Source organism: Bombina bombina, chromosome 5 (assembly GCF_027579735.1).
Source record: "Bombina bombina isolate aBomBom1 chromosome 5, aBomBom1.pri, whole genome shotgun sequence".
In the NCBI taxonomy this organism is placed as follows: domain Eukaryota; kingdom Metazoa; phylum Chordata; class Amphibia; order Anura; family Bombinatoridae; genus Bombina; species Bombina bombina.
This window is the reverse complement of record NC_069503.1, coordinates 63,048,577-63,074,052: the sequence shown is the minus strand read 5'-3', so window position 1 is coordinate 63,074,052 and position 25,476 is coordinate 63,048,577. Positions and strand designations below refer to the sequence as shown.

General features: G+C 37.5%; 2 protein-coding genes across 2 annotated transcripts in view; both read left to right on the top strand.

Annotated features, from left to right (window-relative positions):
• The first annotated feature begins 937 nt into the window (after positions 1 to 937).
• Positions 938 to 19,381, top strand: LOC128661311 (gastrula zinc finger protein XlCGF26.1-like). The gene is made up of 3 exons (XM_053715581.1): positions 938 to 1,397; positions 18,123 to 18,315; positions 18,424 to 19,381. The coding sequence occupies exons 1-3, from the start codon at positions 938 to 940 to the stop codon at positions 19,376 to 19,378; spliced, it is 1,608 nt and encodes a 535-aa protein (XP_053571556.1). The 3' UTR covers positions 19,379 to 19,381.
• The window catches only part of LOC128659857 (oocyte zinc finger protein XlCOF6-like), a 155,740-nt gene continuing 145,463 nt past the window's right edge, over positions 15,200 to 25,476 (top strand). The window contains exon 1 of the mRNA XM_053713432.1: positions 15,200 to 15,290. The gene's annotated coding sequence lies outside the window, so the exon portion shown is untranslated. The remainder of the gene's footprint in view (positions 15,291 to 25,476) is intronic.

Genomic DNA, 25,476 nt, shown 5'->3' with positions numbered 1-25,476 from the left:
ATACAAATAAATAAACTAAACTATATTACAAAAACAAACACTAAATTACAAAAAATAAATAAATATTACAAGAAGTTTAATCTAATTACACCTAATCTAAGCCCCCTAATAAAATAAAAAAGCCCCCCAAAATAATAAAATTCCCTACCCTAAACCAAATTACAAATAGCCCTTAAAAGGGCCTTCTGCGGGGCATTGCCCCAAAGTAATCAGCTCTTTTACCAGCCCTTAAAAGGGCTTTTTGCGGGGCATTGCCCCAAAGTAATCAGCTCTTTTACCTGTAAAAAAAGAAATACAATACCTCCCCCCAACATTATACAACCCACCACCCACACACCCCTACTCTAAAACCCACCCGATCCCCCCTTAAAAAACCTAACACGGGGCGGAGCCAACTGCCAAACAGAGCAGACGTTATCATATAGAGCTCTCCAAACTAATACTGGTTTAAGCTATTAAAAACCACTATTTCTTAGACAAATATCAGATTTATACTCTTCTATAAGTTCTATCAAGAGACCCCTGAACCAGCCTATTTGACGAAGATTTTAGAGAAGACGCTCAGACATTAAGCTCCAGCATGAAGCAGCCCTGAACCAGGAAAGATACAAGCCGCCATTTTTGAGGCCTAGTCTTTTCTCTCTCAACTAGGCGGATTACAACGCATCACTTCTACATAGTAAGCTACTGCAGCACAATCTACCGAGGTGGGGACCCGGACCTGCAACCGGACCCCCATAACTCTTCAACTACTTGCATATACCCTGTCTAGTGATCGCTACTTTGTTCAGGGCAGCTGAATCCCCCCTCACCATCTCCCTTCCTCCCGCCCGGTGGGGACTACGCGGAGAGCTACGGAACGACAGCGGTGAGTGACAACCTCTATGTCACTCACTGGAAGCTGCCTATACATACCTATCACACTTACCTCAGCAACATGGCACTCGTGCACAGGGAGGAGGAAATACTACATCAGAGATCGATGACACACTACCTTGATCTCCAGCAAAGCCTGCAGGCACTCACGGATCTGGCTAAGTTCCTGCCACAAGCCAGAGTGGCTCCTCTGCAGAGAGACACAGAGACATGTCTAGACCGCAATAAAAAGCGGCATCTGAGAGACAGCGCTATACCTGCTGCATTACAAGTCCCAGAGACTGAAAACGCATCACTCTGCAGCGAGTCACTGACTACTGAGACATTCTCAAGAAGCCGCCCTATATCTCAGTCACCTGGGAGAGCAGCTAATATTGGGACACACTTTGCCTTCCCTCAGGACTCTTCTAGGCATGACCTGGGGAAGACGCCCAAAGGAGACTCAATAATATACAAAACTGGTTGCGATTCACTGTATTGTGTTACCCAGGTCTCCCCCACATTCCTGACAGTGCCCACACGTAACATGTGGGAAACATGGAATCAAATTTATGATCTGGCCCTATATTACCTTGTTGTGCCCAAATCTGGAATAGGTTAAATGTCTTTACCCATATATTTAGACTCCAAGGGATATGGGTCTGTTTCATGGCAATCAACTCCTCATACACCATGACCCTCTCTCCTTAAGTAAACGTCTCTCATGGTTAGTATAAGGAAGCATGATAGCTCAGTACAGATGCCTAATGCTCTAAAGTCCTAACAGAGACTGTTAAGTCATAACATAAGCTGTCAAGTTATTGTATTTATGAAGTCTATCTGTGGTATGTTAGAGAATACCATTAAATAACAAGTATTTGTAAACTTAATATAAAGATTAGCCCTAAAATTAGAGCTTGTTGCTCTTTTTTGATCAAATCAGAAAAACAACTTCTATGTATCCTGATTAGACAATGTGAGACATTTGATATATGATGAATGTTAGTATTAACAACTTTCTTTAGTGTTAATAATAATGAAGATTCTAAATAGAAAATAGACAGTTTGATTAATGTATATATTTATATCAGAGCCAGAGATAAGGTAGAAATACTGACACGGCCCTAATCAGTAATGATAATAAATTATATGAAAGATAATGATCTCCTTTTACTTCACGCATTCACACACATCCTAAAATATATACAAGTTCAGACACTCTGCAGACACACTATGTTTGTTTGTAACAGATACGGCAAATGAAATGAATAGCCCAAATACAGACTGATGGCGGCAAATAAGGCAAGTATGAAGCTTAAGGGCTTTAGTTTTGTTCAAGTACGTTACCCCCTTGTGGACCGAGAGTGATCCGTTACCGCACTGAGAGTTCCGTGTCTGAGGCTGGCAGCGTGTGTGAATGCGGCTTACTTCCGGGTAGCGGTTTGAAAGTAGATCCGGCCGTTCAATGATCCAGACTTGATAGTAACAAAGTAACATCAACAGCGACAGAGATACAGCAATAGCAAAAGTAAATGCTGGTATTATAACTTGCTCAAGATTCAGCAGATTAGGAGACCTGAAAGTAGATTAGCTACATCAAAGTAGATAAGACTTCAATAATCAGGCAGTGAATAGATGTTAAAGGTAGTCCTTAAATAGGGAGGAGACCAGATAGGAGGGGTTAAGCTTAAAGGTATACCACACTATCTGACGGATGTCTACCTAATAGTTGACGGCCGCTCTTATTCCTTCAGAAGACTCCCCTCCTGTAGCACATAAACCTTTAGGGCCTGACAATGTTTATTTTCTCATGTTATTCTATAATCTTTTTTTTTTGTTTCAACTGGTCAGTTAGTTTTGACAAAAATTTGAATAGGTCATATAATTATATACTCCCATAGATAAGCTCATAACTTACTATATCAGGGGTCATTAGTGCAAGTTCACCTTTACTAACTATATTGACTGCATGACATCTGAATATTGTATTTAACTGATGTTTGTTTAATGTTTGACCCCTAGGGGTCTGGTCACCACTGAAAATGTACACCACCCCCTAGATATAGATCCCTGCAAAACCATTACACTTAGTATAAAAGAATCTTTGGCCACTTACCAACTGACCTCCCTCCTTCCCCTATCCCTTAATCCACATACGAATGCCCAGAGTACTTTTTAGGTCTCCCTTCTCCCTGTGTACATTAGTGCATACTCGTCTATACATGCCACATTTAATCTAGTGCAAATTATTATAGCTCCACTCCCCCTCCCCTCCCCCCCTATACTGGGTCCTATACCTATTTCTCTTTAAACCTAAGCGGCTCTTGCCCGCTGCATTCTTTCCCTGCCCTCGCAGAATTATTATTGATTATACCGTTGATATAGATCCTGTGACATATTATCATTCTACATCTTCTTCAGCCTACAGAGTGCGGTTTCATAGGCTTACCTCTTCACAAGGCAAAGATATAAGTATGCTAACCCACACTCATAATACTCCTCATAACAGTAAAAAGAGACCCTATATTTACTTCCGTGAACTTACACCTTACTACCTGCTTCCAAATGAAGACCTATGTGTATGTTATGTATAAGAAATCATTTCTACTTAGATGCTTAACATTCATCGTGTACTTTTACATATCTGTAAACTTATAGACACATACTCATGTGAAGTTGTAATATGTTATTATTTCTTGTGTGTCATCCGAATTGGCTGATTGGATCAGCCAATAGAATGCAAGGTCAATTCTATTGGCTGATCCAATCAGGCAATCGGATTGAACTTCAATCCGATTGGCTGATTAAATCAACCAATCAGATTTTTCCTACCTTAATTCCGATTGGCTGATAGAATCCTATCAGCCAATCGGAATTCGAGGGACGCCATCTTGGATGACATCATTTAAAGGAACCTTCATTCTTCGTTAGGACTTCGATTGAAGAGGATGGCTCCGCGTTGGCTGGATAGAAGATGGCTCCGCTCCACTCCGGAAGGATGACGATACAAGATGCCGCCTGGATGAAGATGTCTGCCGGTCCGGATGTCCTCTTCTGCCCCATCGGTACCTAACTGGGTGAACACGGCTCAAGGTAGGGTGATCTTCAATGGGGTAGTGTTAGGTTTTTTTAAGGGGGGATCGGGTGGGTTTTAGAGTAGGGGTGTGTGGGTGGTGGGTTGTATAATGTTGGGGGGAGGTATTGTATTTCTTTTTTTTACAGGTAAAAGAGCTGATTACTTTGGGGCAATGCCCCGCAAAAAGCCCTTTTAAGGGCTGGTAAAAGAGCTGATTACTTTGGGGCAATGCCCCGCAAAAGGCCCTTTTAAGGGCTATTTGTAATTTAGTTTAGGGTAGGGAATTTTATTATTTTGGGGGGCTTTTTTATTTTATTAGGGGGATTAGATTAGGTGTAATAAGATTAAACTTCTTGTAATATTTTTTTATTTTTTGTAATTTAGTGTTTGTTTTTTTGTAATATAGTTTAGTTTATTTAATTGTATTTTAGTTTAGATAATTGTAGTTAATTTATTTAATTAATTTATTGACAGTGTAGTGTTAGGTGTATTTGTAACTTAGGTTAGGATTTATTTTACAGGTAATTTTGTAATTTTTCTAACTAGGTAGCTATTAAATAGTTATTAACTATTTAATAACTATTGTACCTAGTTAAAATAAATACAAAGTTGCCTGTAAAATAAATAAATAAATATATTGTAGCTATATTAGGGTTTATTTTATAGGTAAGTATTTAGTTTTAAATAAGAATTATTTATTTAATTATAGTAATTTTATTTAGATTTATTAAAAATAGATTTAAGTTAGGGGGGTGTTAGGGGTTAATACATTTAATATAGTAGCGGCGGCATTTGGGGCGGCAGATTAGGGGTTAATAATTGTAGGTAGGTGGCGGCGATGTTAGGGACGGCAGATTAGGGGTTAATTAAATTTATTATAGTGTTTGCGAGGCAGGAGTGCGGCGGTTTAGGGGTTAATACAATTATTATAGTGGCAGCGATGTCCGGTCGGCAGATTAGGGGTTACTAAATTTAGGTAGGTTGCAGCTACGTTGGGGGCGGCAGATTAGGGGTTAATAAATATAGGTGTCGGCGATGTTAGGGGCAGCAGATTAAGGGTTCATAGGGATAATGTACGTGGCGGCGGTGTCCGGAGCGGCAGATAAGGGGTTAATAATATAATGCAGGTGGCGAGGATGTCGGGGGCGGCAGATTAGGGGTTAATAAGTGTAAGATTAGGGGTGTTTAGCCATATGATCTATTTAACACCAGATAGAATATTTTAAGAGAAATTTTGTGCAATAAAATTGGCGCAAGGAATGTAAACTTATTACATTGTTTCCGGTATTGCTATAAGATTACAAAGTTTTGGTATAAAGTTTGTATTTGGCTTAGCAGGTTATATCAGATGAGAAAGGATTTTGAAGTTCAAACTATTTTTTTCCTAATAGGTGGCTCAACATATAAAGAAAACACCGGATTTATAAATATGATTATACTGACTGGGAGAAAAATTATATAAAAATGATGCAAATCTCGGAGAGGGAAATTGTTGGCAAATCTGATTTCTGACCTTTATAACCAACTTATAAAAGAACAGGTTGATGCTCTTTTTCATATAAAAGGTAGAATAAGGAGATTCATACAATGGGAGAAATGTATTCTATCTTAGGAGGAAAGCTTTCAAAAGCAGGTTATATATCCCTTCTTTAATACTATAAAATTGCTGGAATATAGAGCTAGAGGTGAATTGACATCTGTAGTTGAGTAAAGAGGGGGTGAGAAGGGGAGAGAAGTTTTCTTGTGGGGAGTTTTTCTTTATTTTTTTTATATGGATTTTTATTGGAAAGAAAAACTTTGGTGCAAACATAGGATATCAGCAGTACATTGTAAATAAGTTTGCAAAGTCCATATTGGGTGCCATAATCAGTCCACTGGGGGCAGATTTATATCCAAGGCATATTTTTGGATTGTTTGTGTCCATGTCTTTATATAACTGTCCATAAAATATTAGTTAGGGATCCAAAAAATGATTTGGGGCTTGAGAGCCCAGTGCTGAATTACACACTATTAAAGTAAATTATGCAAGGATTAAAAAAACTACACTTTATTAACATATATGTAACACATACATTTAAAAATACAGCTATGGCATCAGATATAAGAGGGTAAATCACTTCCACTTCTCAAAAAGTTAATCTGATGTCCAGCTGAAGGTTAAAATGAGGCTGTGTGGGATGAGAGAGACAAGTGAAATCACTGTGGGCGGGGCTGAGAGAGACAAGTGAAATCACTGTGGGCGGGGCTGTGAGAGACAATTGAAATCACTGTGGGCGGGGCTGTGAGAGACAAGTGAAATCACTGAGAGCGGGGCTGAGAGAGACAAGTGAAATCACTGTGGGCGGGGCTGAGAGAGACAAGTGAAATCACTGTGGGCGGGGCTGTGAGAGACTTGTGTGCTAGAGCTTGTTTGATACATATGCTTTGTAGCGATTTCAGTGTTGCTAAATTAATTAGATACTGAATACTCTGATGTAAATGATTGAGCAGTGCTGCTATCTTTTGCTACATTAACGTACTCCTTGATAAGGGAGTTTATTATTACGCTCTAATTTATTTGATACTCTGAGGGCAAGTTATTAGCATTAGGGATAGAAATCGGCTGACTGTGTTCAATCACAGCAGTATGCAGACAGAAGGTCGCCTTTGAGCGCATAGATCTGTTCACCGGTGTGGATGTTGAATCCCTGTGCCTATATGAAGTGATTTCACTTGTCTCTCTCAGCCCACGCAGTCCCATTTTTAACCTTCAGCTGGACATCAGATTAACTTTTTGAGAAATGGAAGTGATTTACCCACTTGTATCTGATGCCATATCTGTATTTTTAAATGTATGGTATTGCATATATGTTAATAAAGTGTAGTTTATAAATCCTTGCATAATAATTGTCCATAACTTTCCATATTTAAAACCTTTATTCTCATCAGTATATAAACATATGTTAAACTAATAAAACATATTAAACAAACAGGTAAATCAAAACATTGTGTGTTTCTCTTTAATACGGGTTATCTTATATTACACATTCTTCTGTGCATCTACTATGTATGATTAAGTTTAACAGGAGCATCTGATCAAGCTAATGTTAATATGCTAATAGCTATAAAGTCATTTTTATTCATCAACATTCCACAATATTATGGGAAGGGGAAAAAAGAGAAAGAAAATGGGGGATGGGGAAAAAAAGAAAGAGGAGTGAGTGGTGGTCTAGCATGGGGGGGCAGGAGATGGGTGGATATAGATTAATGGTACATGGTAGAGTAATTGGAAGATAGAGCCAGATGGAACAATATCAAAGTGAAATACCTACCAGAAACTAAAGACTATAGTGACCTACTTAATTTTGCAGCAGTCCTACTCCCTCAAATTTTAGGATTCTCCCCAGATAATATCCCGTTAAAAATGGAGAGTGCCCATTGGTTAGGTTTTAAAAGAACAGAGGCAGAATACCAAAACAAACCTAGACTGGTAATGATTAAAGTATTTAACTTCCAAGGTAAGATAAACATCTTTAGACACTATCGTAAGATGAGAGAGTTTGTAGTAGGTAAAAATAAACTTTTCCTGTTCCAGGACTTCTCCGCAGAAACAAGTGCTAAAGGCTGAGGGATGGCAGCCTTTTGCACTAAACTCATTGATGCTAAATAGATAGCTAAGATGGTTTATCCTGCAAAGATCTGCGTAGATGTGAATGGAACAATTAAAACCTTACACAATATAGCAAAGGTTCAAAGTTTCTTAAAAGAGCATACTTTATTGTAAAGAGGCATGGACCTAGTGCATAGATTATTAGTAACTATGAAGGTCAGGTTTACATTTGGTTTTATGGCTTTTTTATGTGTATGGGAAAACCCAGGATGGGATGCTATCTCTTAATATTGTCCTAGAAATACAGAACATACCCTATTTAAGCTATGATCCTGCTAGATTTATATTCCCAAGACATTTATTACAAAACATACATTTCAAAAATCAAATGATAGAAAAATGAAATGAATATTAATATCATAATAAATCTTATGTAGGCAGAAGTGAGATATATTGGCAGACAGCAAATGCATATATGAGAGGTGAAATAAAAACGTATCTCTGTAAATGGAAGAAATAAAATCAGAGAGAGAAAATCACAGCTTGAAAATCAACTTAAAAATAGTTACAGAGCATACATAAACAATCCTACACAGCAATTATGGAACAGGTATAGGCCAGTAAACGGGAAAGAGATCTATTTTTAAAACAAAACGCTACCCAGAATGACGTAAAAGAAAAAGCTCTATATGTGGCAACTATTTAAGATCGGGCAAATTCCTGTCTATGCTAACTTAAAATAGACATCATAGGAAAAGGATCCCTTCAATTAAGATCAATTAACCAGACAAAGGAAGGAAATGCTAGGAATATGTATCCAGAAACATAAATTAGTTGTATCTCTATTCGAAAATGATTTACTAAAATTTCTCAAATATACAAAACAAAGTATTAAACAGTTTCTTGAGATATCCAATCAGTTTAGTTCTTTCTCAGGGTATACAATCAACCCCAAAAAATATGAAATTATGCGGATTACTAACTCCTCAGTCAGCCAATGTAATGGCCCATTTAAAATTGCTGAATATATAAAATATCTTGGTATCAATATTAGTAAAAATCCTAAGCATTGGTATCCGCAAAACTTAAAAGTGAGCTGGATAGATTTAATGAAGATCTTAAAGATTGGGCATCTCAACCAATATCAATCTCTGCAAGAATAATGTTGATAAAATCTATTACCTTCTCACGTATGTTGTATCTATTGCAAAATATACTAGTGGTTTTAAAGCGTATAGATATCACTAGATTCAAGGCAAGGGGCTCTTCCTTTGTTTGGCAAGGGAAAAGATCAAGATTCTCAGCTGGGACCTTAAATCTCCCCATTAGATCAGTTGGTTTTTCACTGCAAAATCTAAAATTCTAAAATCTGACAGTGCTGTACAAATTGCTATAGATTGGATCGTAGAAGGAAACTATATAACTTACTTTCATATAGAATCTGATATCTGTGCACCTTTCTCATTAAAAGCCCTACTATATTGTCCTGTAATCAGTATGCCAGGAAATATTTCAGAGCTAATGGTGTTGAGAAATGTTATACAAGCTTGGCATCTGTACTGTCAAGGAATTGGAGCCAATCCCTGTGTCTCTCAATTTTTGCCAATATCTGGCAACCCTAACTTTCTACCTGGGCTTAAAAATAATGGGGTTTTTAGAGAATGGAATAATAGGGTCCTTTCCAATGTTTCACAGTTTAAAGATTATTTAACAGGCTATATTAAATTGTCCAAAGCAATTGCAATGTAGTCCCAATTAGCTGGAATATATTTCCATGCATATCTCCAGATATTTCTATGATGAGTTGAAAGTTAAATACACACTGGCATTTGGGAGACTTAGAAGATGCTATCAAATTATATTAACACAGGAATTATACAATCTCTATAACATATAACATTGCTCTTATTCATTTAAACCAGAAACATATACAGGTACAACATAATAAATGGCAGAAGGTACTTTGTGAATTGGCAGAAGAAGAGATAATGTTCAGTTTAAATAGTATTGTAAAAGCTACATATATAATATCATGGAGGGAGTCACATTTTTTAAAAAAAATCAATCAATTCTATCTCACACCCAGGAAACTCTCCAAATGGTATAGAAATGACAACATCTGTTACAAATGTAGGGCTTTTAATGCACATATTAAACACTGTTTCTGGGCCAAAAAAATGGCAGTTTTGGTAGAAAATTAATTACTGGCTGGTTAAGATGTTCTGGTATTTTAATAGTCTTCCTTTTTCATTGACATTATTGTATATGTGATGTGTGTACTGATATGATGTCTGTTCTTTTCTATATGCATTAAATAAAAAGATTAAATAAATAAAAAAAGCTGACCTTTTAAATTTAAATGTATGCAGCTGTACAGACACTTAACATTTTAATAAATATACAAATGATTAATTTATTTAAAAAAAAACATAGATATTAGGCTTAGACAGGGTATGGATTTATATTAAAAAATGACACGGCAATATGGTTTGTGTATATGTATGTAAGTATATATTATTTGCATATGTATAGAAATAAATGTTACATATCTGGTGAGGGCTACTTTTAAATACAAAAGTAATTCAATGAAAGATAACAAAAGCACAGCTAGTTGCAGAGTTCAGTAATTTATATGTGTAGAATAAAATATAGTCAGAAGAAATATCATTTATGATAGAAAGATTAGAAAAAAAAACATTAGATAATAGAGTTAGTGCCAGATTACAAGTGGAGCACTAAATTATCTTGCATCCGCAAACAGAGAAATGATAATTAACCAGCCATTAGTGCTCAGAAAATTAATCAAATATCTGATAATTGATTAATTTTCTAAAAGTTCCTCAAATGCCCTCAAAATAGAGTGCATTATAGTTTTTGGCAGTTGGCACTAGGCAGTTTTTTGTTTGCTTTCATGAAAGTATTATTTAGTGCTCCACTTGTAATCTGACCCTAAGTGTACGAACAATAAAATTGTCAAATTATTAGTATTTAAATATTCAGCATTGTATCTGATATGTATCTAATAACATGGTAATATTATACATCTGTTTACAACTAAGTTCTGTTAAAATAACAATTTCCATCAATAAAAACATAATATAATGCTGTATCCTGAGATATTTTAGGACACAACAGAAACATCTCTCACATTTAAATAAACAGTTTGTTTTCTCCTTACTTATCCATATGATAATCACACCCTGAGGGGGAGGCAGGGACTCTGTATTCATGTGACACCATAGGGGACAATAGACATCTATATGAGAACAAAAGGCCAAGTGTGACCCTCTCATTGTCTCCCAACTGACAAGTTGTACTCATGTGAGTCCCACAGAGAAAGGTGACACTCCCACATTAGTATAAATATCTGTGTAACACTCTGTGATATCACAGGAGGAACCAGAGAGACTTCATACTTACAGAGCTTCTGCTAAATGGTAATATGCAAAATCTGATATAAATCTTTATTAACAGCCTCACACTGTTGTGTTTTATATAATGATGAGAAAATATTGTTCTGTATTTTGTTATGATAAAGATACAATATTTCACTTCATATAAGAAACTGAGTTTAAATTTAAAAAGTAAATATAAGAGGTTCATTTAATACATAGCAATTTATAGTATTTTGTAAAATGAATGTTTGTAGGAGAACCAAACCATATTTTCAAACTTGAGGAGGTCTGACCAATAATACATTGGTGGGGGTTGTTCCTATTATCCAATGAGCAACAGATGCTTAAAAGGACAGTAAAGTCATAATTAGACATTCGTGATTTAGATAGAACACACAATTTTAAATAACTTTTGAATTTACTTTAATCAATTTGCTTCCTTCTCTTGTTATACTTTACTGAAAGATTTATCTAGGTAAGCTCAGGTGCAGCAATGAATCTAGGTTCTAGCTGCTCATTGATGGCTGCATATACATATATATATATATATATATATATATATATATATATATATATATATATATATATATATACTGTTTGCCATTGGCTCGCCCATGTGTTAAGTTAGAAACCAGTAGTGCAAAACTGTTCCTTCAACAAATGATACCAAGAGAATTAAACAAATTTTATAATAGATGTAAACTGGAAAGTTGTTTAAAATTGTATGTCCTTTTAAGTATCAGCCAATTAGAATCATGTATTTACCTATAGGTTTATAACTAACTGTAGAGCCCAGATAAACCATTTCATTTAATATTAGTCTAAAGCTGCTATCTGCTCCAGTAATAAATATCACTCAGCTTATGGCCCTGTTGTATCAGTCTCATCACATATACTGATCTAATCATAAATATCTTGTGATCTGCATATTATTTTATTTCTAATGAGGTTATTTTATAATACATTTCTTATTTCTATTAGCTGCACCTGTTTATCATCAGAACGTTTATCCCACTGATCTGTGACTGATTCTTGTTGTTAGTAAAGACCTTAGTAAGTGTATTCTGCACCTTCAGCTGCTGCTGTTTATGTCACATGATCACAGACTTAAAGGGACATGAAACCCAATCTCTTTCTTTCAAGATTCAGATAGAAAAACACCATTGTAAACAACTGTGCAATTTACTTTTAATGATCAAATTTACTTAATTCCCTTGATATAATTTGCTGAAGGAGCATCAATGCACTGCTGAGAGTTAGCTGAACACATGTAGTCAGCCAATCACAAGAGACAAATGTGTGCAGGCACCAATCACCAGCTAGCGCCCACTAGTGTAGGATATGTACACAATCTTTTTCAAGAATAAACACCAAGAAAACAAAGTACATTTAAAAATTGAAGTGAAATTAAGTGTGTCTTAAAATTGCATGTTCTATTTGAATAGTTACATTTTGACTTTCCTATTTCTTTAATTGAAATACTTTTTTTATTGAGTTTCTTACGGACATAGTACAAATCATACATACTGAGAAAAAAGATGAACTAGGATATACACATATATCGGGTACACAAAGAATGAGAATCTCCTGCGCTTTCATCAGATATCAGCAATACTAAGTACCTAATCCAGTTCACTTTAAATTGTTTAACCCTTTGAGTTAAAATACAGTAAACAAAACATTTTGAACTGAAAACTTAACACCCCTCCCTCCCCCTCCCCTACCAGGTGTTTCTAGAATCTCCAGCCGCCTTTTAGGAGATTAAAGATCATATATCGTAATAATGCTAAAGATATTGTTTATGACCAGGGGCTTCTACTATTTTCTCCTTTCCTTCCCTACTGCTCCGGTCCCCTCCTCTCCCTCCTGGATAAGATATGGTCAAGTATCCTCACTCATAATCCAGTAAAACCACACTTTTTGGAAATGGTCAATATTTCCCTGTGCCCATGCTGCTGTGTAGGTATCCTTTATTTTATCCATTACTTCTGACCAACCCGGTGCACCCACCTTCCAATGTCTAGCTATACAGATGCGTAAGCATGTGCAGAGAGTCTTGATGAATGTATTGATCGCTGAATTCAACGGTCTTACCTTTTCATTCAGAAGTGCCTGAGTTATTGTTAGCGTAATGTTTTCATCTAATGTGTTGCTAAGTAATTTCGAAAGTCTCACCCATAGTGATTTTACTTTTGAGCAGTCCCACCACATATGCCTATATGAATATTTGAGTACGGCAAATATGCTGAAACGCGTAAGCTGATCTATACACTAAAGGGCATGTCTTTTGTCTTTTTGTATCACATCTGTTTTATGGAATAAAGCTGAAAATCACTTTTATTGCGGCTCCTGAACTCTTTTTCTGATTGCCCCTCTCCCCACAGCCTCTGTAGCAAGCCACGTTACATTGGGAAGAAATGTGAGCTGTCCGTTCTGGCGTAAGATACCATCTAAAGGCCACTTTCATACAGTTTTCCTTCATATCTGCACTGAGCACTGAGTAAAATTTCCTCCCAAATTCCTTTCTCCCTCACTTCTCCTATGTCTTTCTCCCATCTCTTCATAAGGGGAGACTTGAGGGTAGTTCTCCTCTCTTGTAGCAGCAAGTATAGTTGAGAAATCACATGTTTCCCTCTAGAATGTATGTTGCAAATTCTTTCTAGAGAGGTCAAGGGTTGACCTACTCTGGTAAAAGTATATTTAGTTATAGCTGATGATATCTGTAAGTTTCCTATTTCTTTAAAGGGACAGTGTAATGTCAATTTGTTCTCTACTTAAAGGGACAAGAAACACAAAGTGTTTTTCATTATTAAAATAAAACATTAACAGATTTAATAATAGAAGTAAATTATTTTTTAGATTTAAATAATAAAAGTTTAAATTTAAGTTTGCTGTACTTTTTAATGCGTTTCCAAAGACTTCTTATACAATTATATCAAATATAAAACATATGGAAAAAATCATATTTTGGTTTATTTTTATATCTGAAAAAGCTGTTGGTTCTTTCTAATTTATTTCCATTATCAAATTGTACAAATTCTTTTAAAATACAGGTTATGTGGCACCAGCTCCTACTTAGCATATGCAGGAGTTTACGTTGTATAAAAATATGAGTCTGTTATTGGCTGATCGCTGTATACTGCTCTTTAGAAATTCATAGCATGTTTATTGCATTGTATTGTTAGTATGCATCTGTTCATTTTGTTATTGTATATTTTATGATCCTTTTAAATTGGCTGAGCTTGCAAGAGAACATATCTAAATTATGTTATCACTCTTTGTAAACACAAAGGTTTCTTTTTTTATCTCTGTCATAGATAACAATTGAAAATAAACATTTTAGTGCCTTTCTCTCACATACGCTCTAGTTGTGTGATTTAAAGGGACACTGAACCCAATTTTTAAAATTTGTGATTCAGATAGAGCAGCAATTTTAAGCAACTTTCTAATTTACTCCTATTATCATTTTTCTTCATTCTCTTGCTATCTTTATTTGAAAAAGAAGACATATAGGCTTTTTTTGGGTTCAGGACTCTGGACAGCACTTTGTTATTTGTGGATGAATGTATCCACCAATCAGCAAGAAAAACCCAGGTTGTTCACCAAAAATGGGCCGGCATCTAAACTTACATTCTTGCATTTCAAATAAAGATAACAAGAGAATGAAGAAAATTTAATAGGAGTAAATTAGAAATGTGCTTAAAATTGCATGCTCTATCTGAATCACGAAAGAAAAAAATTTAGTTCAGTGTCCACTTTAAGACAACTCAGTACAGACAAAGAGAAGTTAAAGGACTGGGGGTGGAGCACAAGACAATCGCAAAATGGCTGACAGAGAGGATTAGTAGGAAGTACAATACCAATACTGTAGTATTAGATTTAACTTACATTTAAACAACTCTTATTCAACATTTCTTTTCTGGAGAAAATATTGATTATATCTATTTGCTGCTATTTCATATAAATGATATAATATTTTTGTAAGGTTTTAGTTATGTCCCACTCATAAATAGATTGTTTACTCCTGAGCTTATATTGTAAAGTTCTAGAAAGATCAATATTTATGGGGCAATAATAGCACCCACAGAGCTAACTGTACTAAATGCTTGTGCTGAATCAATAGCACATATGTAATAACCTAATCAGCTGATCTGTATCACATGAACTGTTATGTGTGCCTTTAATTATACCATACGTACAGTTAATCAGAACCATTATTTATTATTATCTGTCTAAACCATTTAATATACTTTTTACAGACACGGCCAGAGCACTGAGAGATATCAGGTATTGATGTAACTGGAGTGAATAAGGGAACCTTCTTCCTGAGCACAGACATTGGAGCCTGTTATCAGCATGAACTCATATGTGTTAGGTGAGTAAAATAGATATTACAGGGAGTGCAGAATTATTAGGCAAATGAGTATTTTGACCACATCATCCTCTTTATGCATGTTGTCTTACTCCAAGCTGTATAGGCTCGAAAGCCTACTACCAATTAAGCATATTAGGTGATGTGCATCTCTGTAATGAGAAGGGGTGTGGTCTAATGACATCAACACCCTATATCAGGTGTGCATAATTATTAGGCAACTTCCTTTCCTTTGGCAAAATGGGTCAAAAGAAGGACTTGACAGGCTCAGAAAAGTCAAAAATAGTGAGATATCTTGCAGAGGGATGCAGCACTCTTAAAATTGCAAAGCTTCTGAAGCGTGATCATCGAACAATCAAGCGTTTCATTCAAAATAGTCAACAGGGTCGCAAGAAGCATGTGGAAAAACCAAGGCGCAAAATAACTGCCCATGAACTGAGAAAAGTCAAGCGTGCAGCTGCCAAGATGCCACTTGCCACCAGTTTGGCCATATTTCAGAGCTGCAACATCACTGGAGTGCCCAAAAGCACAAGGTGTGCAATACTCAGAGACATGGCCAAGGTAAGAAAGGCTGAAAGACGACCACCACTGAACAAGACACACAAGCTGAAACGTCAAGACTGGGCCAAGAAATATCTCAAGACTGATTTTTCTAAGGTTTTATGGACTGATGAAATGAGAGTGAGTCTTGATGGGCCAGATGGATGGGCCCGTGGCTGGATTGGTAAAGGGCAGAGAGCTCCAGTCCGACTCAGATGCCAGCAAGGTGGAGGTGGAGTACTGGTTTGGGCTGGTATCATCAAAGATGAGCTTGTGGGGCCTTTTCAGGTTGAGGATGGAGTCAAGCTCAACTCCCAGTCCTACTGCCAGTTTCTGGAAGACACCTTCTTCAAGCAGTGGTACAGGAAGAAGTCTGCATCCTTCAAGAAAAACATGATTTTCATGCAGGACAATGCTCCATCACACGCGTCCAAGTACTCCACAGCGTGGCTGGCAAGAAAGGGTATAAAAGAAGAAAATCTAATGACATGGCCTCCTTGTTCACCTGATCTGAACCCCATTGAGAACCTGTGGTCCATCATCAAATGTGAGATTTACAAGGAGGGAAAACAGTACACCTCTCTGAACAGTGTCTGGGAGGCTGTGGTTGCTGCTGCACGCAATGTTGATGGTGAACAGATCAAAACACTGACAGAATCCATGGATGGCAGGCTTTTGAGTGTCCTTGCAAAGAAAGGTGGCTATATTGGTCACTGATTTGTTTTTGTTTTGTTTTTGAATGTCAGAAATGTATATTTGCGAATGTTGAGATGTTATATTGGTTTCACTGGTAAAAATAAATAATTGAAATGGGTATATATTTGTTTTTTGTTAAGTTGCCTAATAATTATGCACAGTAATAGTCACCTGCACACACAGATATCCCCCTAAAATAGCTAAAACTAAAAACAAACTAAAAACTACTTCCAAAACTATTCAGCTTTGATATTAATGAGTTTTTTGGGTTCATTGAGAACATGGTTGTTGTTCAATAATAAAATTAATCCTCAAAAATACAACTTGCCTAATAATTCTGCACTCCCTGTATGCTGACTTTAATTACTGGGAATATAGAATAGATCACTCATTAAACAAATATAAACTATTATATTTATATCTGCATCTTTTAATAACTGTTGTGTCAGTGAGGGTTCTAGGGAAGGAGCAACCCCCATTAGGCTGCAAAGGAGGGTAAAAATACTACTCCCATCTCTATTCTTTTTAGGCAGATCATGTCCATTAAATGCCTAACCTCACCCCCAGACCTGGCTCTGTACTCAAAACACCGGCAACTCTATCTTCCCCTACCCTGACCCAGCTCATGGAACACCCATAACTACACTTATGCCTACCTTGTTTCCATGTGTGAGACACCCACAACTCCCCCAGTGTTCCCCAGCCCAGAACCACCACTGATTTATGTGCTTAATTTTACAGTGAGTATTATTAAATATAATACAGTTTTTTGTTGTTTATATAAATCAAACAACCACAATCACAAGCTAAGAAATATCATAAGATCACTGCTCCTTAGCCTCTCAAAACATCTCACACTGATTATTAGTCTGTGAGGATTAAGACATCATATTCTCACCCAGCTGGTTAAGCATGAGCGGGCAGACTTTTCTGCGCACTTGCTTATGTAATGTTAAATGAGGTTGGTAGTTGACACCTATGTTGCCCAGAGAACATTATCCACTTGCACCTTATTTAATGTGGCCCTTTTTATCATCAATGACCTAGTTTATTATGAAATAGAAATATTTGTATTGTTTGTGTTCCTTTTTATTTGAATTTATGCTTTACAGGTAAATACGTTGAAAAATAAACAAAAAACAGAAGATATTTTATTGAGTATAAATGAATAAAAATGCTTTTTAATAAGATGGATTGTATTATAAAGAATAAAATGTATTTATTTTCTTTATTCCATTTATTTTTAAGTAGACAAACACCTGAATAGTTCTTATCCATCCTTCACTACAGGAAGCATCAGAATTATACCACAAACTCCAATAGTCTTAGACACCAATGACTATTCAGTAACATTGGGGAAATCACAGCATATAGTTAAAGGAGATGGTGAATTGGCAGGAACTGGGCAGCAATCATTATGTACAGAGAGTAATTTAGTCATCAAACAAGAGGACAGCATTTATGCCTTATCTAGTGAAATTATTATCCAAGAGGATAAACCACACATATTTACTGACTTTTCAAAACATATTAAAGAAGGTAAAAGTCTACAGTCTAGCCAAATGATTCATACAAAAAAGAAATATTTCACATGTACAGAATGTGAGAAAATCCTCAAATTGAAGTCAAATCTTTTAAAACACCAGAAAATTCACACTGGTGAGAAGCCTCACACATGTGCAGAGTTTGGCAAATGTTTTATACAAATGACAAAACGTATAGGTCATGAGACGAACCACACAGGAGAAAAACCTTTCACATGTACAGAGTGTGGAGTACAGTTTTCACGAAAGTTTCATCTCTTAAACCACAAAAGAATTCACACAGGAGAAAAAACTTTCACACGTACAAAGAGTGGGAAAAGTTTTACACAAAAGAGTAAACTGAAAACTCATGAAAGGATTCACACAGGAGAACAGTCTTTCACGTGTACAGAATGTGGAAAAAGTTTTACAGTAAAGAGTAATCTGAAACGTCATGAAAGGATCCACACAGGAGAAAAGTCTTTCAAATGTACAGAGTGTGGAAAAAGTTTTGCAGTACAGAGTAATCTGAAAAGTCATGAAAAGATCCACACAGGAGAAAAGTATTTCAAATGTACAGAATGTGGAAAAAGTTTTACACAAAAGAGTAAACTGAAAACTCATGAAAGGATTCACACAGGAGAACAGCCTTTCACTTGTAAAGAGTGTGGAAAATGTTTTACAGTAAAGAATAATCTGAAAACTCATGAAAGGATTCACACAGGAGAAAAGCCGTTCACGTGTACAGAATGTGGAAACAGTTTTACAGTAAAGAGTAATCTGAAACGTCATGAAAGGATCCACACAGGAGAAAAGTCTTTCAAATGTACAGAGTGTGGAAAAAGTTTTACAGAAAAGAGTAAACTGAAAACTCATGAAATGATTCACACAGGAGAACAGCCTTTCACTTGTAAAGAGTGTGGAAAAGGTTTTACAGTAAAGAGTAGTCTGAAAGAGCATGAAAGGATTCACACAGGAGAAAAGTCGTTCACGTGTACAGAGTGTGGAAAAGGTTTTACAGTAAAGAGTAATCTGAAAAGTCATGAAAAGATCCACACAGGAGAAAAGCCTTTCAAATGTACAGAATGTGGAAAAAGTTTTACAGAAAAGAGTAAACTGAAAACTCATGAAAGGATTCACACAGGAGAAAAGCTGTTCACATGTACAGAGTGTGGAAAAAGTTTTACACAAATAAGTAGTCTGAAATCTCATGAAAGGATTCACACAGAAGAAAAGCTGTTCATGTGTACAGAGTGTGGAAAAAGTTTTACACAAAAGAGTAATCTGAAAAAGCATGAAATGATTCACACAGGAGAAAAGCCTTTCACATGAACAGAGTGTGGCATACAGTTTTCACAAAAGTGTACTCTCTTAACCCACAAAATGATTCACACAGGAGAAAAACCTTTCATTTGTGCAGAATGTGGGAAAATGTTTGCAGTCAAGACAACTTTCCGAAGACACCAACTTATTCACACAGGGGCAGGGGCGGTTCTACAGGGGGGCCTACAGGGGCCAGTGCCCCTGTAAAAATGTCCCTGGCCCCCCCTGTTGCCCCCCTGAGCTGACTGAAAAATACCGGACAAGATCAAGGCTATTTAGTCGCTTTCCTGTCCCTGAAACGCTGTCTAGTCAAAGCGTGGGGTTAACAAAGTGAAGTAAAACTTATGCCCCCTCCCCTTTCAGAGATGAGCTACAGTTCCCGGGTTGTTGTGGGTGCAGGGCATATTACAGCTGCAGTCTGCAGACAAGAGTTCCAGAAGTGTCACTGGTTTGTTTTGCAGACATTCTCTCTAGCCTGCATTGCCAGAAGAGATGTAACTCTGCTGTGACTGCTGGAGTGTTTTCCTTATTTTTCTAATATATGTAAATAATTATTTGACACCATTTTCATTGAATGTGCTATCTGAACTATGTAGCACTAGTTAAGTGCATATTCTTCTTTTTTAAATTTTTCTAATTCTACTTAGTGTGTGTATGTATATGTATGTATGTATGTACGTATGTGTGTGTATGTATATATATATATATATTTATTTATATATATATATATATATATATATATATATATATATATATATATATATATATATATATGTGCGTGTGTGTGTATATGTGTATGGATATGTGTGTGTGTTGGTATGTATGTATGTGTGTATATATATATATATATATATATATATATATATATGTGTGTGTATGGATGTGTATGTATATGTGTGTGTGTATATGTGTGTATATATATATATATGTGTGTGTGTGTGTGTTTGTGTGTGTATATACTGTATATATATATATATATATATATATATATGTGAATGGATGTGTGTATATATGTGTGTATGTATGAATGTATATATGTATGTGTGTATATATGTATATATATACATACATACACACACAGGGGAAAAGCCGTTCACGTGTACAGAGTGTGGAAAAAGTTTTTCACGAATGGATATTCTGAAAACTCATGAAAGGATTCACAAAGGAAGAAACCTTTCACATATTAGACACATATTAGAAGCTGGAAAAAAGTTTCTATGCAAGTCAGGTATCACAAAACACAAACTATTTACACACAAAAGAAACGTTATAAACAGTATAGAAACATTTTTTTAAGTATCCTAAAGAGGACAAACTCTCTAAATAGAAGAGTCAAGAAATGATCCTATTGTAAATAATAGTTTCTAATTCCCATTTACAAAAGCCACAACAATATGTGGATAAACCCTTTTTTATAGCAATAGATGCTTAGCATTGTACATGTTATATACCAGAGGAATTACTGAGGGGAAACTGATTTTATTTAATGAGGCACAATATCAGCAACCGGTACATATGCGATCATTCACCACCAAAGCATCCCCAGTGTTGTTTATTAATATGCCAGTATTAGGAGTTGTACGTTTGTTTTACATGCAAACAAACTGTTCCATAGTGTAATGGTTCCCACCCGCTCCCTCCCCATGCACGCGCCCGCCTGCCTCCCCCATGCACGCACCCGTGCACGCCCCCAAGCTACCCCGCCCACGATCCCGCCCACCTCTGCACTCAGCAAGCCATCGATGGCCGCCCACCTGCCTCCCACGTCAGCTCCCACCCACCAACGATTGCGGCCATCGATGTCCGGTGCAGAGAGGGCCACAGAGTGGCTCTCTCTGCATCGGATGGGGAAAAATGTTAACCAGAAAATGTTAACCAGAAAGTGGCTGGAAGCGAACAGGATCGCTTCCAGCTGCTTTCAACCCCAACGTCGTACAGGGTACGTCTTACACAAACTGGTCTTTAAAGACCAGCGACGTACCCTGTACGACGTTGGGGTTGAAAGCGGCTGGAAGCAATCCTGATCGCTTCCAGCCACTTTCCAGTTATTGCAGTGATGCCTTGATATCGAGGCATCACTGCATTAACATTTTCCCCATCCGATGCAGAGAGAGCCACTCTGTGGCCCTCTCTGCACCGGACATCGATCGTTGGTGGGTGGGAGCCGACGTGGGAGGCGGGTGGGCGGCCATCGATGGCTTGCTGAGTGCAGAGGTGGGCGGGGTAGCTGGGGGGCGTGTGCACGAGGGAGGCAGGCGGGCGCGTGCACGGGGAGGGAGCGGGTGGGAACCATTACACTATGGAACAGTTTGTTTACATGTAAAACAAACATACAACTCCTAACACTGGCATATTAATAAACAACACTGGGGTTGCTTTGGTGGTGAATGATCAGGATCGCTTTAAAGACCGGTTTGTGTAAGACGTACCCTGTACGACTTGTGTCATTAAGGGGTTAATGTGCACATCATGTGGATAAACCTTTTCTTATAGCAATAGATGCTTAGCATTGCACATGTTATATACCAGAGGAATTACTGAGGGGAAACTGATTTTATTTAATGAGACACAATATCAGTAACACAAACAGATTGATTGATCAAGCAATACAATGAAATGAGAGTAGGTTTAAATAAATATGATGATGTCACACCTGAACGGAAACACTGAAGGACTTGTTGGAAGCCCAAGGGAAAACTGCCAGTGACAAGTCTAAGCATGGATAGGCAAGGTGTCCGTACATGGACACTGGTGTCCGTGACCAGCCCTTGCAGTGTCCGCCACAACCTTAGTATATATTTCTTCTACAAGATACGACAAGTCCACGGATTCATCCTTACTTGTGTGGAAGTGGCAAAGAGCTCCACAGCAGAGCTGTATATATAGCTCCTCCCTTCCCTCCACCCCCAGTCATTCTCTTTGCCTATGCTAGTAATAGGAAGAGGTAAAGTGAAAGAGGTGTTAGTTTTTAGTTTCTTCAATCAAGAATCTTTTTATTTTAAATGGTACCGGTGAGTACTATTTCCCTCAGGGAAGATATGGAAGAAGATTTCTGCCCTGTGGTCGATGATCTTAGCAGATGTCACTAAGATCAATATTGGTTCCCACAGTTTCTGAAGGTAGTACAAGAGAAATCTTCAGTGTGGAGAACGTTTTCATGCTACAAGCAACATTGAGGTATGTTCAGTCATTTATTTCTGAGGAGACTTAGTACATCAGAACTGACTGATTTAATTTCCTAACTTGGGAAAGGGGTAAGCAGTAGACCTGTAAACTAGTAGGGTATTACTGAGCTCCTGTGTGTTTGTTTTTTGATATGGGCTAAATGCAGCAGCATGCTTTAGAGACACTGGGAGAGGCATTATATTGTTTTTTTATTATATGAAAACGCTTATCTGGCCGTTTTATTAGATGACAAGTCACTTATTTTGCATGTTTAATATGAGGTTGTACTTGGGGGCCACATGGTTTGTTGCTAATCGCTTCCCATGCGGTTGTTTAAGCAAATAGTTTGTCGTCCATGATGGGCAGGGCCTATTTTTCAGACGCGCAGTTTACTCTGAAGAGGAGACAGCAGGCATTAGCTCCGGTTGGGCCTAAACTGAGTTTTTGCTATCGGGATAGGTGTCGAGTCGTTTTGCAGTTCCCTGGGGGCAGGTAGGCGCCACAGTAGAGCTGTGGCGAGGTGCAGGGGTAGTTTCTTAGCAAATACAGTTATTTTGCTTTAATCTTCCTGTAGAGGGTAATTTCTCCCCTTGCTTGTAGGATGCAATAATTTTTGGCAATATAGTTTATATATAACTAATTTTCGGACGTTTGTTAACGTTTTTAAGCAGTTGGAAAAAATGTGTGTGCTTTTATTTCTTAAAGGCGCAGTACACGTTTCTTGCAAAATTTGTTTAAATCAATAAATAAAGTGTTTAACGACTATTGTGGTTATTGCTAGTCTGTTCGACATGTCTGACATTGAGGAAACTCATTGCTCTATGTGTTTAGAAGCCATTGTGGAACCCCCTCTTACTTTGTTTTCCTCTTGTACTGAAAGGGCCTTACACTATAAAGAACATATTTTAAGTAATTAAAGTGTGTCTAAGGATGATTCTCAGTCTGAAGAGAATCAGGATATGCCATCCAATTCTCCCCAAGTGTCACAACCTTTAACGCCCACACAAGCGACGCCAAGTACCTCTAGTGCGTCTAATTCTTTTACTTTGCAAGATATGGCTGCAGTTGTCAACCACCCTGACAGAGGTATTATCTAAATTACCAGTTTTACAGGGTAAACACAGTAGGCCAGGTATTAATGTAAATACTGAACCCTCTGATGCTTTGTTAGCCATTTCCGATGTACCCCCACAGTGCTCTGATTTGGGGGTCAGGGAATTGCTGTACATAGTGACTTGGTAAATAAATCTGGGGGGAAGAGGGATAGGTAATGCTTGCATTATGTATAGCAGTCTAGGGAAGATGGTCATCTTTAGAGAGTTAATACGCCCCAGCCAGGAGAGTCTTTTGGAGCTCCAGGAGGAGAGGTCATGCATAATGGCAAACTTGATTGGTAAATTATTTTCTGGGAATAACTGATCAAAGGAACCAGTGAGATAGATGCCTAGGTATTTCATGGATCCATTGCATCACCGAAAGGGGCAGCCGTGTTTAATCACGGTGGCCGCATGCTCTGACAGGCTGAGACCCAGCACCTCGGATTTAGACTGATTAACCAAGAAATCCATTAGTTTATTAAATGTGGAAAGTTCTGTCAGGAGGTGAGGGATCGAGTTTACGGGGTTAGTTAGAGAAAATAGGATATCGTCAGCGAACAGGGAAATCTTATAAATTTCGGTACCAGAGATAATACCCAAGATTTCATTATTATTCCTTATTTTGGACGCTAGCGTTTCCATGAAGCAAGCGAAAAGTAAGGGTGACAGGGGGCATCCCTGGCGGGTGCCATTCCAAATAGAGACTGGGGGAGACAGAGTACCGTTAATTAGGATTTGTGCACTAGGGGATAAATAAAGTGAAAAGATACGGTTTAGGATGGTAGGGCCAAAGCCAAAGGCTACTAGGGAGGCTTTGTGAAATGACCAGTTGACATGATCGAAAGCCTTTTCGGCGTCGGTTGAAATGAGTACTGAGGGGATTTTATTGTTGACAGCATGCCAGATTAAGTAGATGTTGCGGACAGTATTGTCCTGAGCCTCACGTCCCGGGACAAATCCGACCTGATCATTATGGATTAAGCTAGGTAGGAATCGGTTAATTCGGTTAGTCAGTATTTTAGCGAAAATTTTTATATCAGTGTTAATGAGGGAGATTGGGCGATAATTAGAAATTTGTTCTGGTGATTTATTGGGTTTTAAGATTACAGAGATATGGGCCAGGAGTGAGGAGGGAGGGAATGTCCCATTGTCATCAATGCTCTGAAAATATCTAAGAAGTTGGGGGGGCTAATATTTCTTTAAATAAGAAGGAGGATCTCAGTCTGCCAGAAGCGTCGCGGACCCCCATGATGTAGTGTTTATGTGTCCTTCTTTTAAGCTGGCGAGCCAGCATTCTCCCTTGTTTGTTAGCCCCCTCGTGATAATGCTTCTTAAGGAAAATAGCCCTATTTTTGGCCTCCGTTCCAAGGAGGAGACGAAGCTGACTGCTCTTATGTTCTATACTCTCCAACAAGGAGGCGCTGTGAGGGAAGCATTTATGTATATCCTGTAGTTTGGTTAAATTGTCTAGGAGGGATTTCAAATAGGTGTTTTTTTGTTTTATTTTAGCAGCTTTAATGGCAATAGATTCACCTCTAAGGACGCACTTATGAGCATTCCAGAAATTATGAAAGTCAGTATCGGGAGTGTCATTAATTTGAAAGTATTCAATTAAGGCTTTTTGTACCTGAAGGAAGGACAAGGGGTCTCTGAGAAGGGAATCGTCTAGTTTCTAGTTTATGTTAGGTAAGTAGGATGTAGGCCAATCGAGTGAGCAACTGATCTTAGCGTGGTCAGACCATGTGATGGGGTGAATGGCAGTGTGAGTGGTACAAGATAGGGTGGAGACATCAGTGAGTATGTAGTCAATCCTAGAGTATAGGCAATGGGGGTGAGAATAGAACG

Excerpts from the sequence above, each read along its gene's own strand:
- LOC128661311 (XM_053715581.1), top strand. The coding sequence starts at position 938 with ATGGCACTCGTGCACAGGGAGGAGGAAATACTACATCAGAGATCGATG. Across the intron at positions 1,398-18,122 it reads ATTCCTGACAGTGCCCACAC|AATGTGAGAAAATCCTCAAA; the intron begins GTAACATGTGGG and ends TCACATGTACAG. Across the intron at positions 18,316-18,423 it reads GGAGTACAGTTTTCACGAAA|GATTCACACAGGAGAACAGT; the intron begins GTTTCATCTCTT and ends AACTCATGAAAG.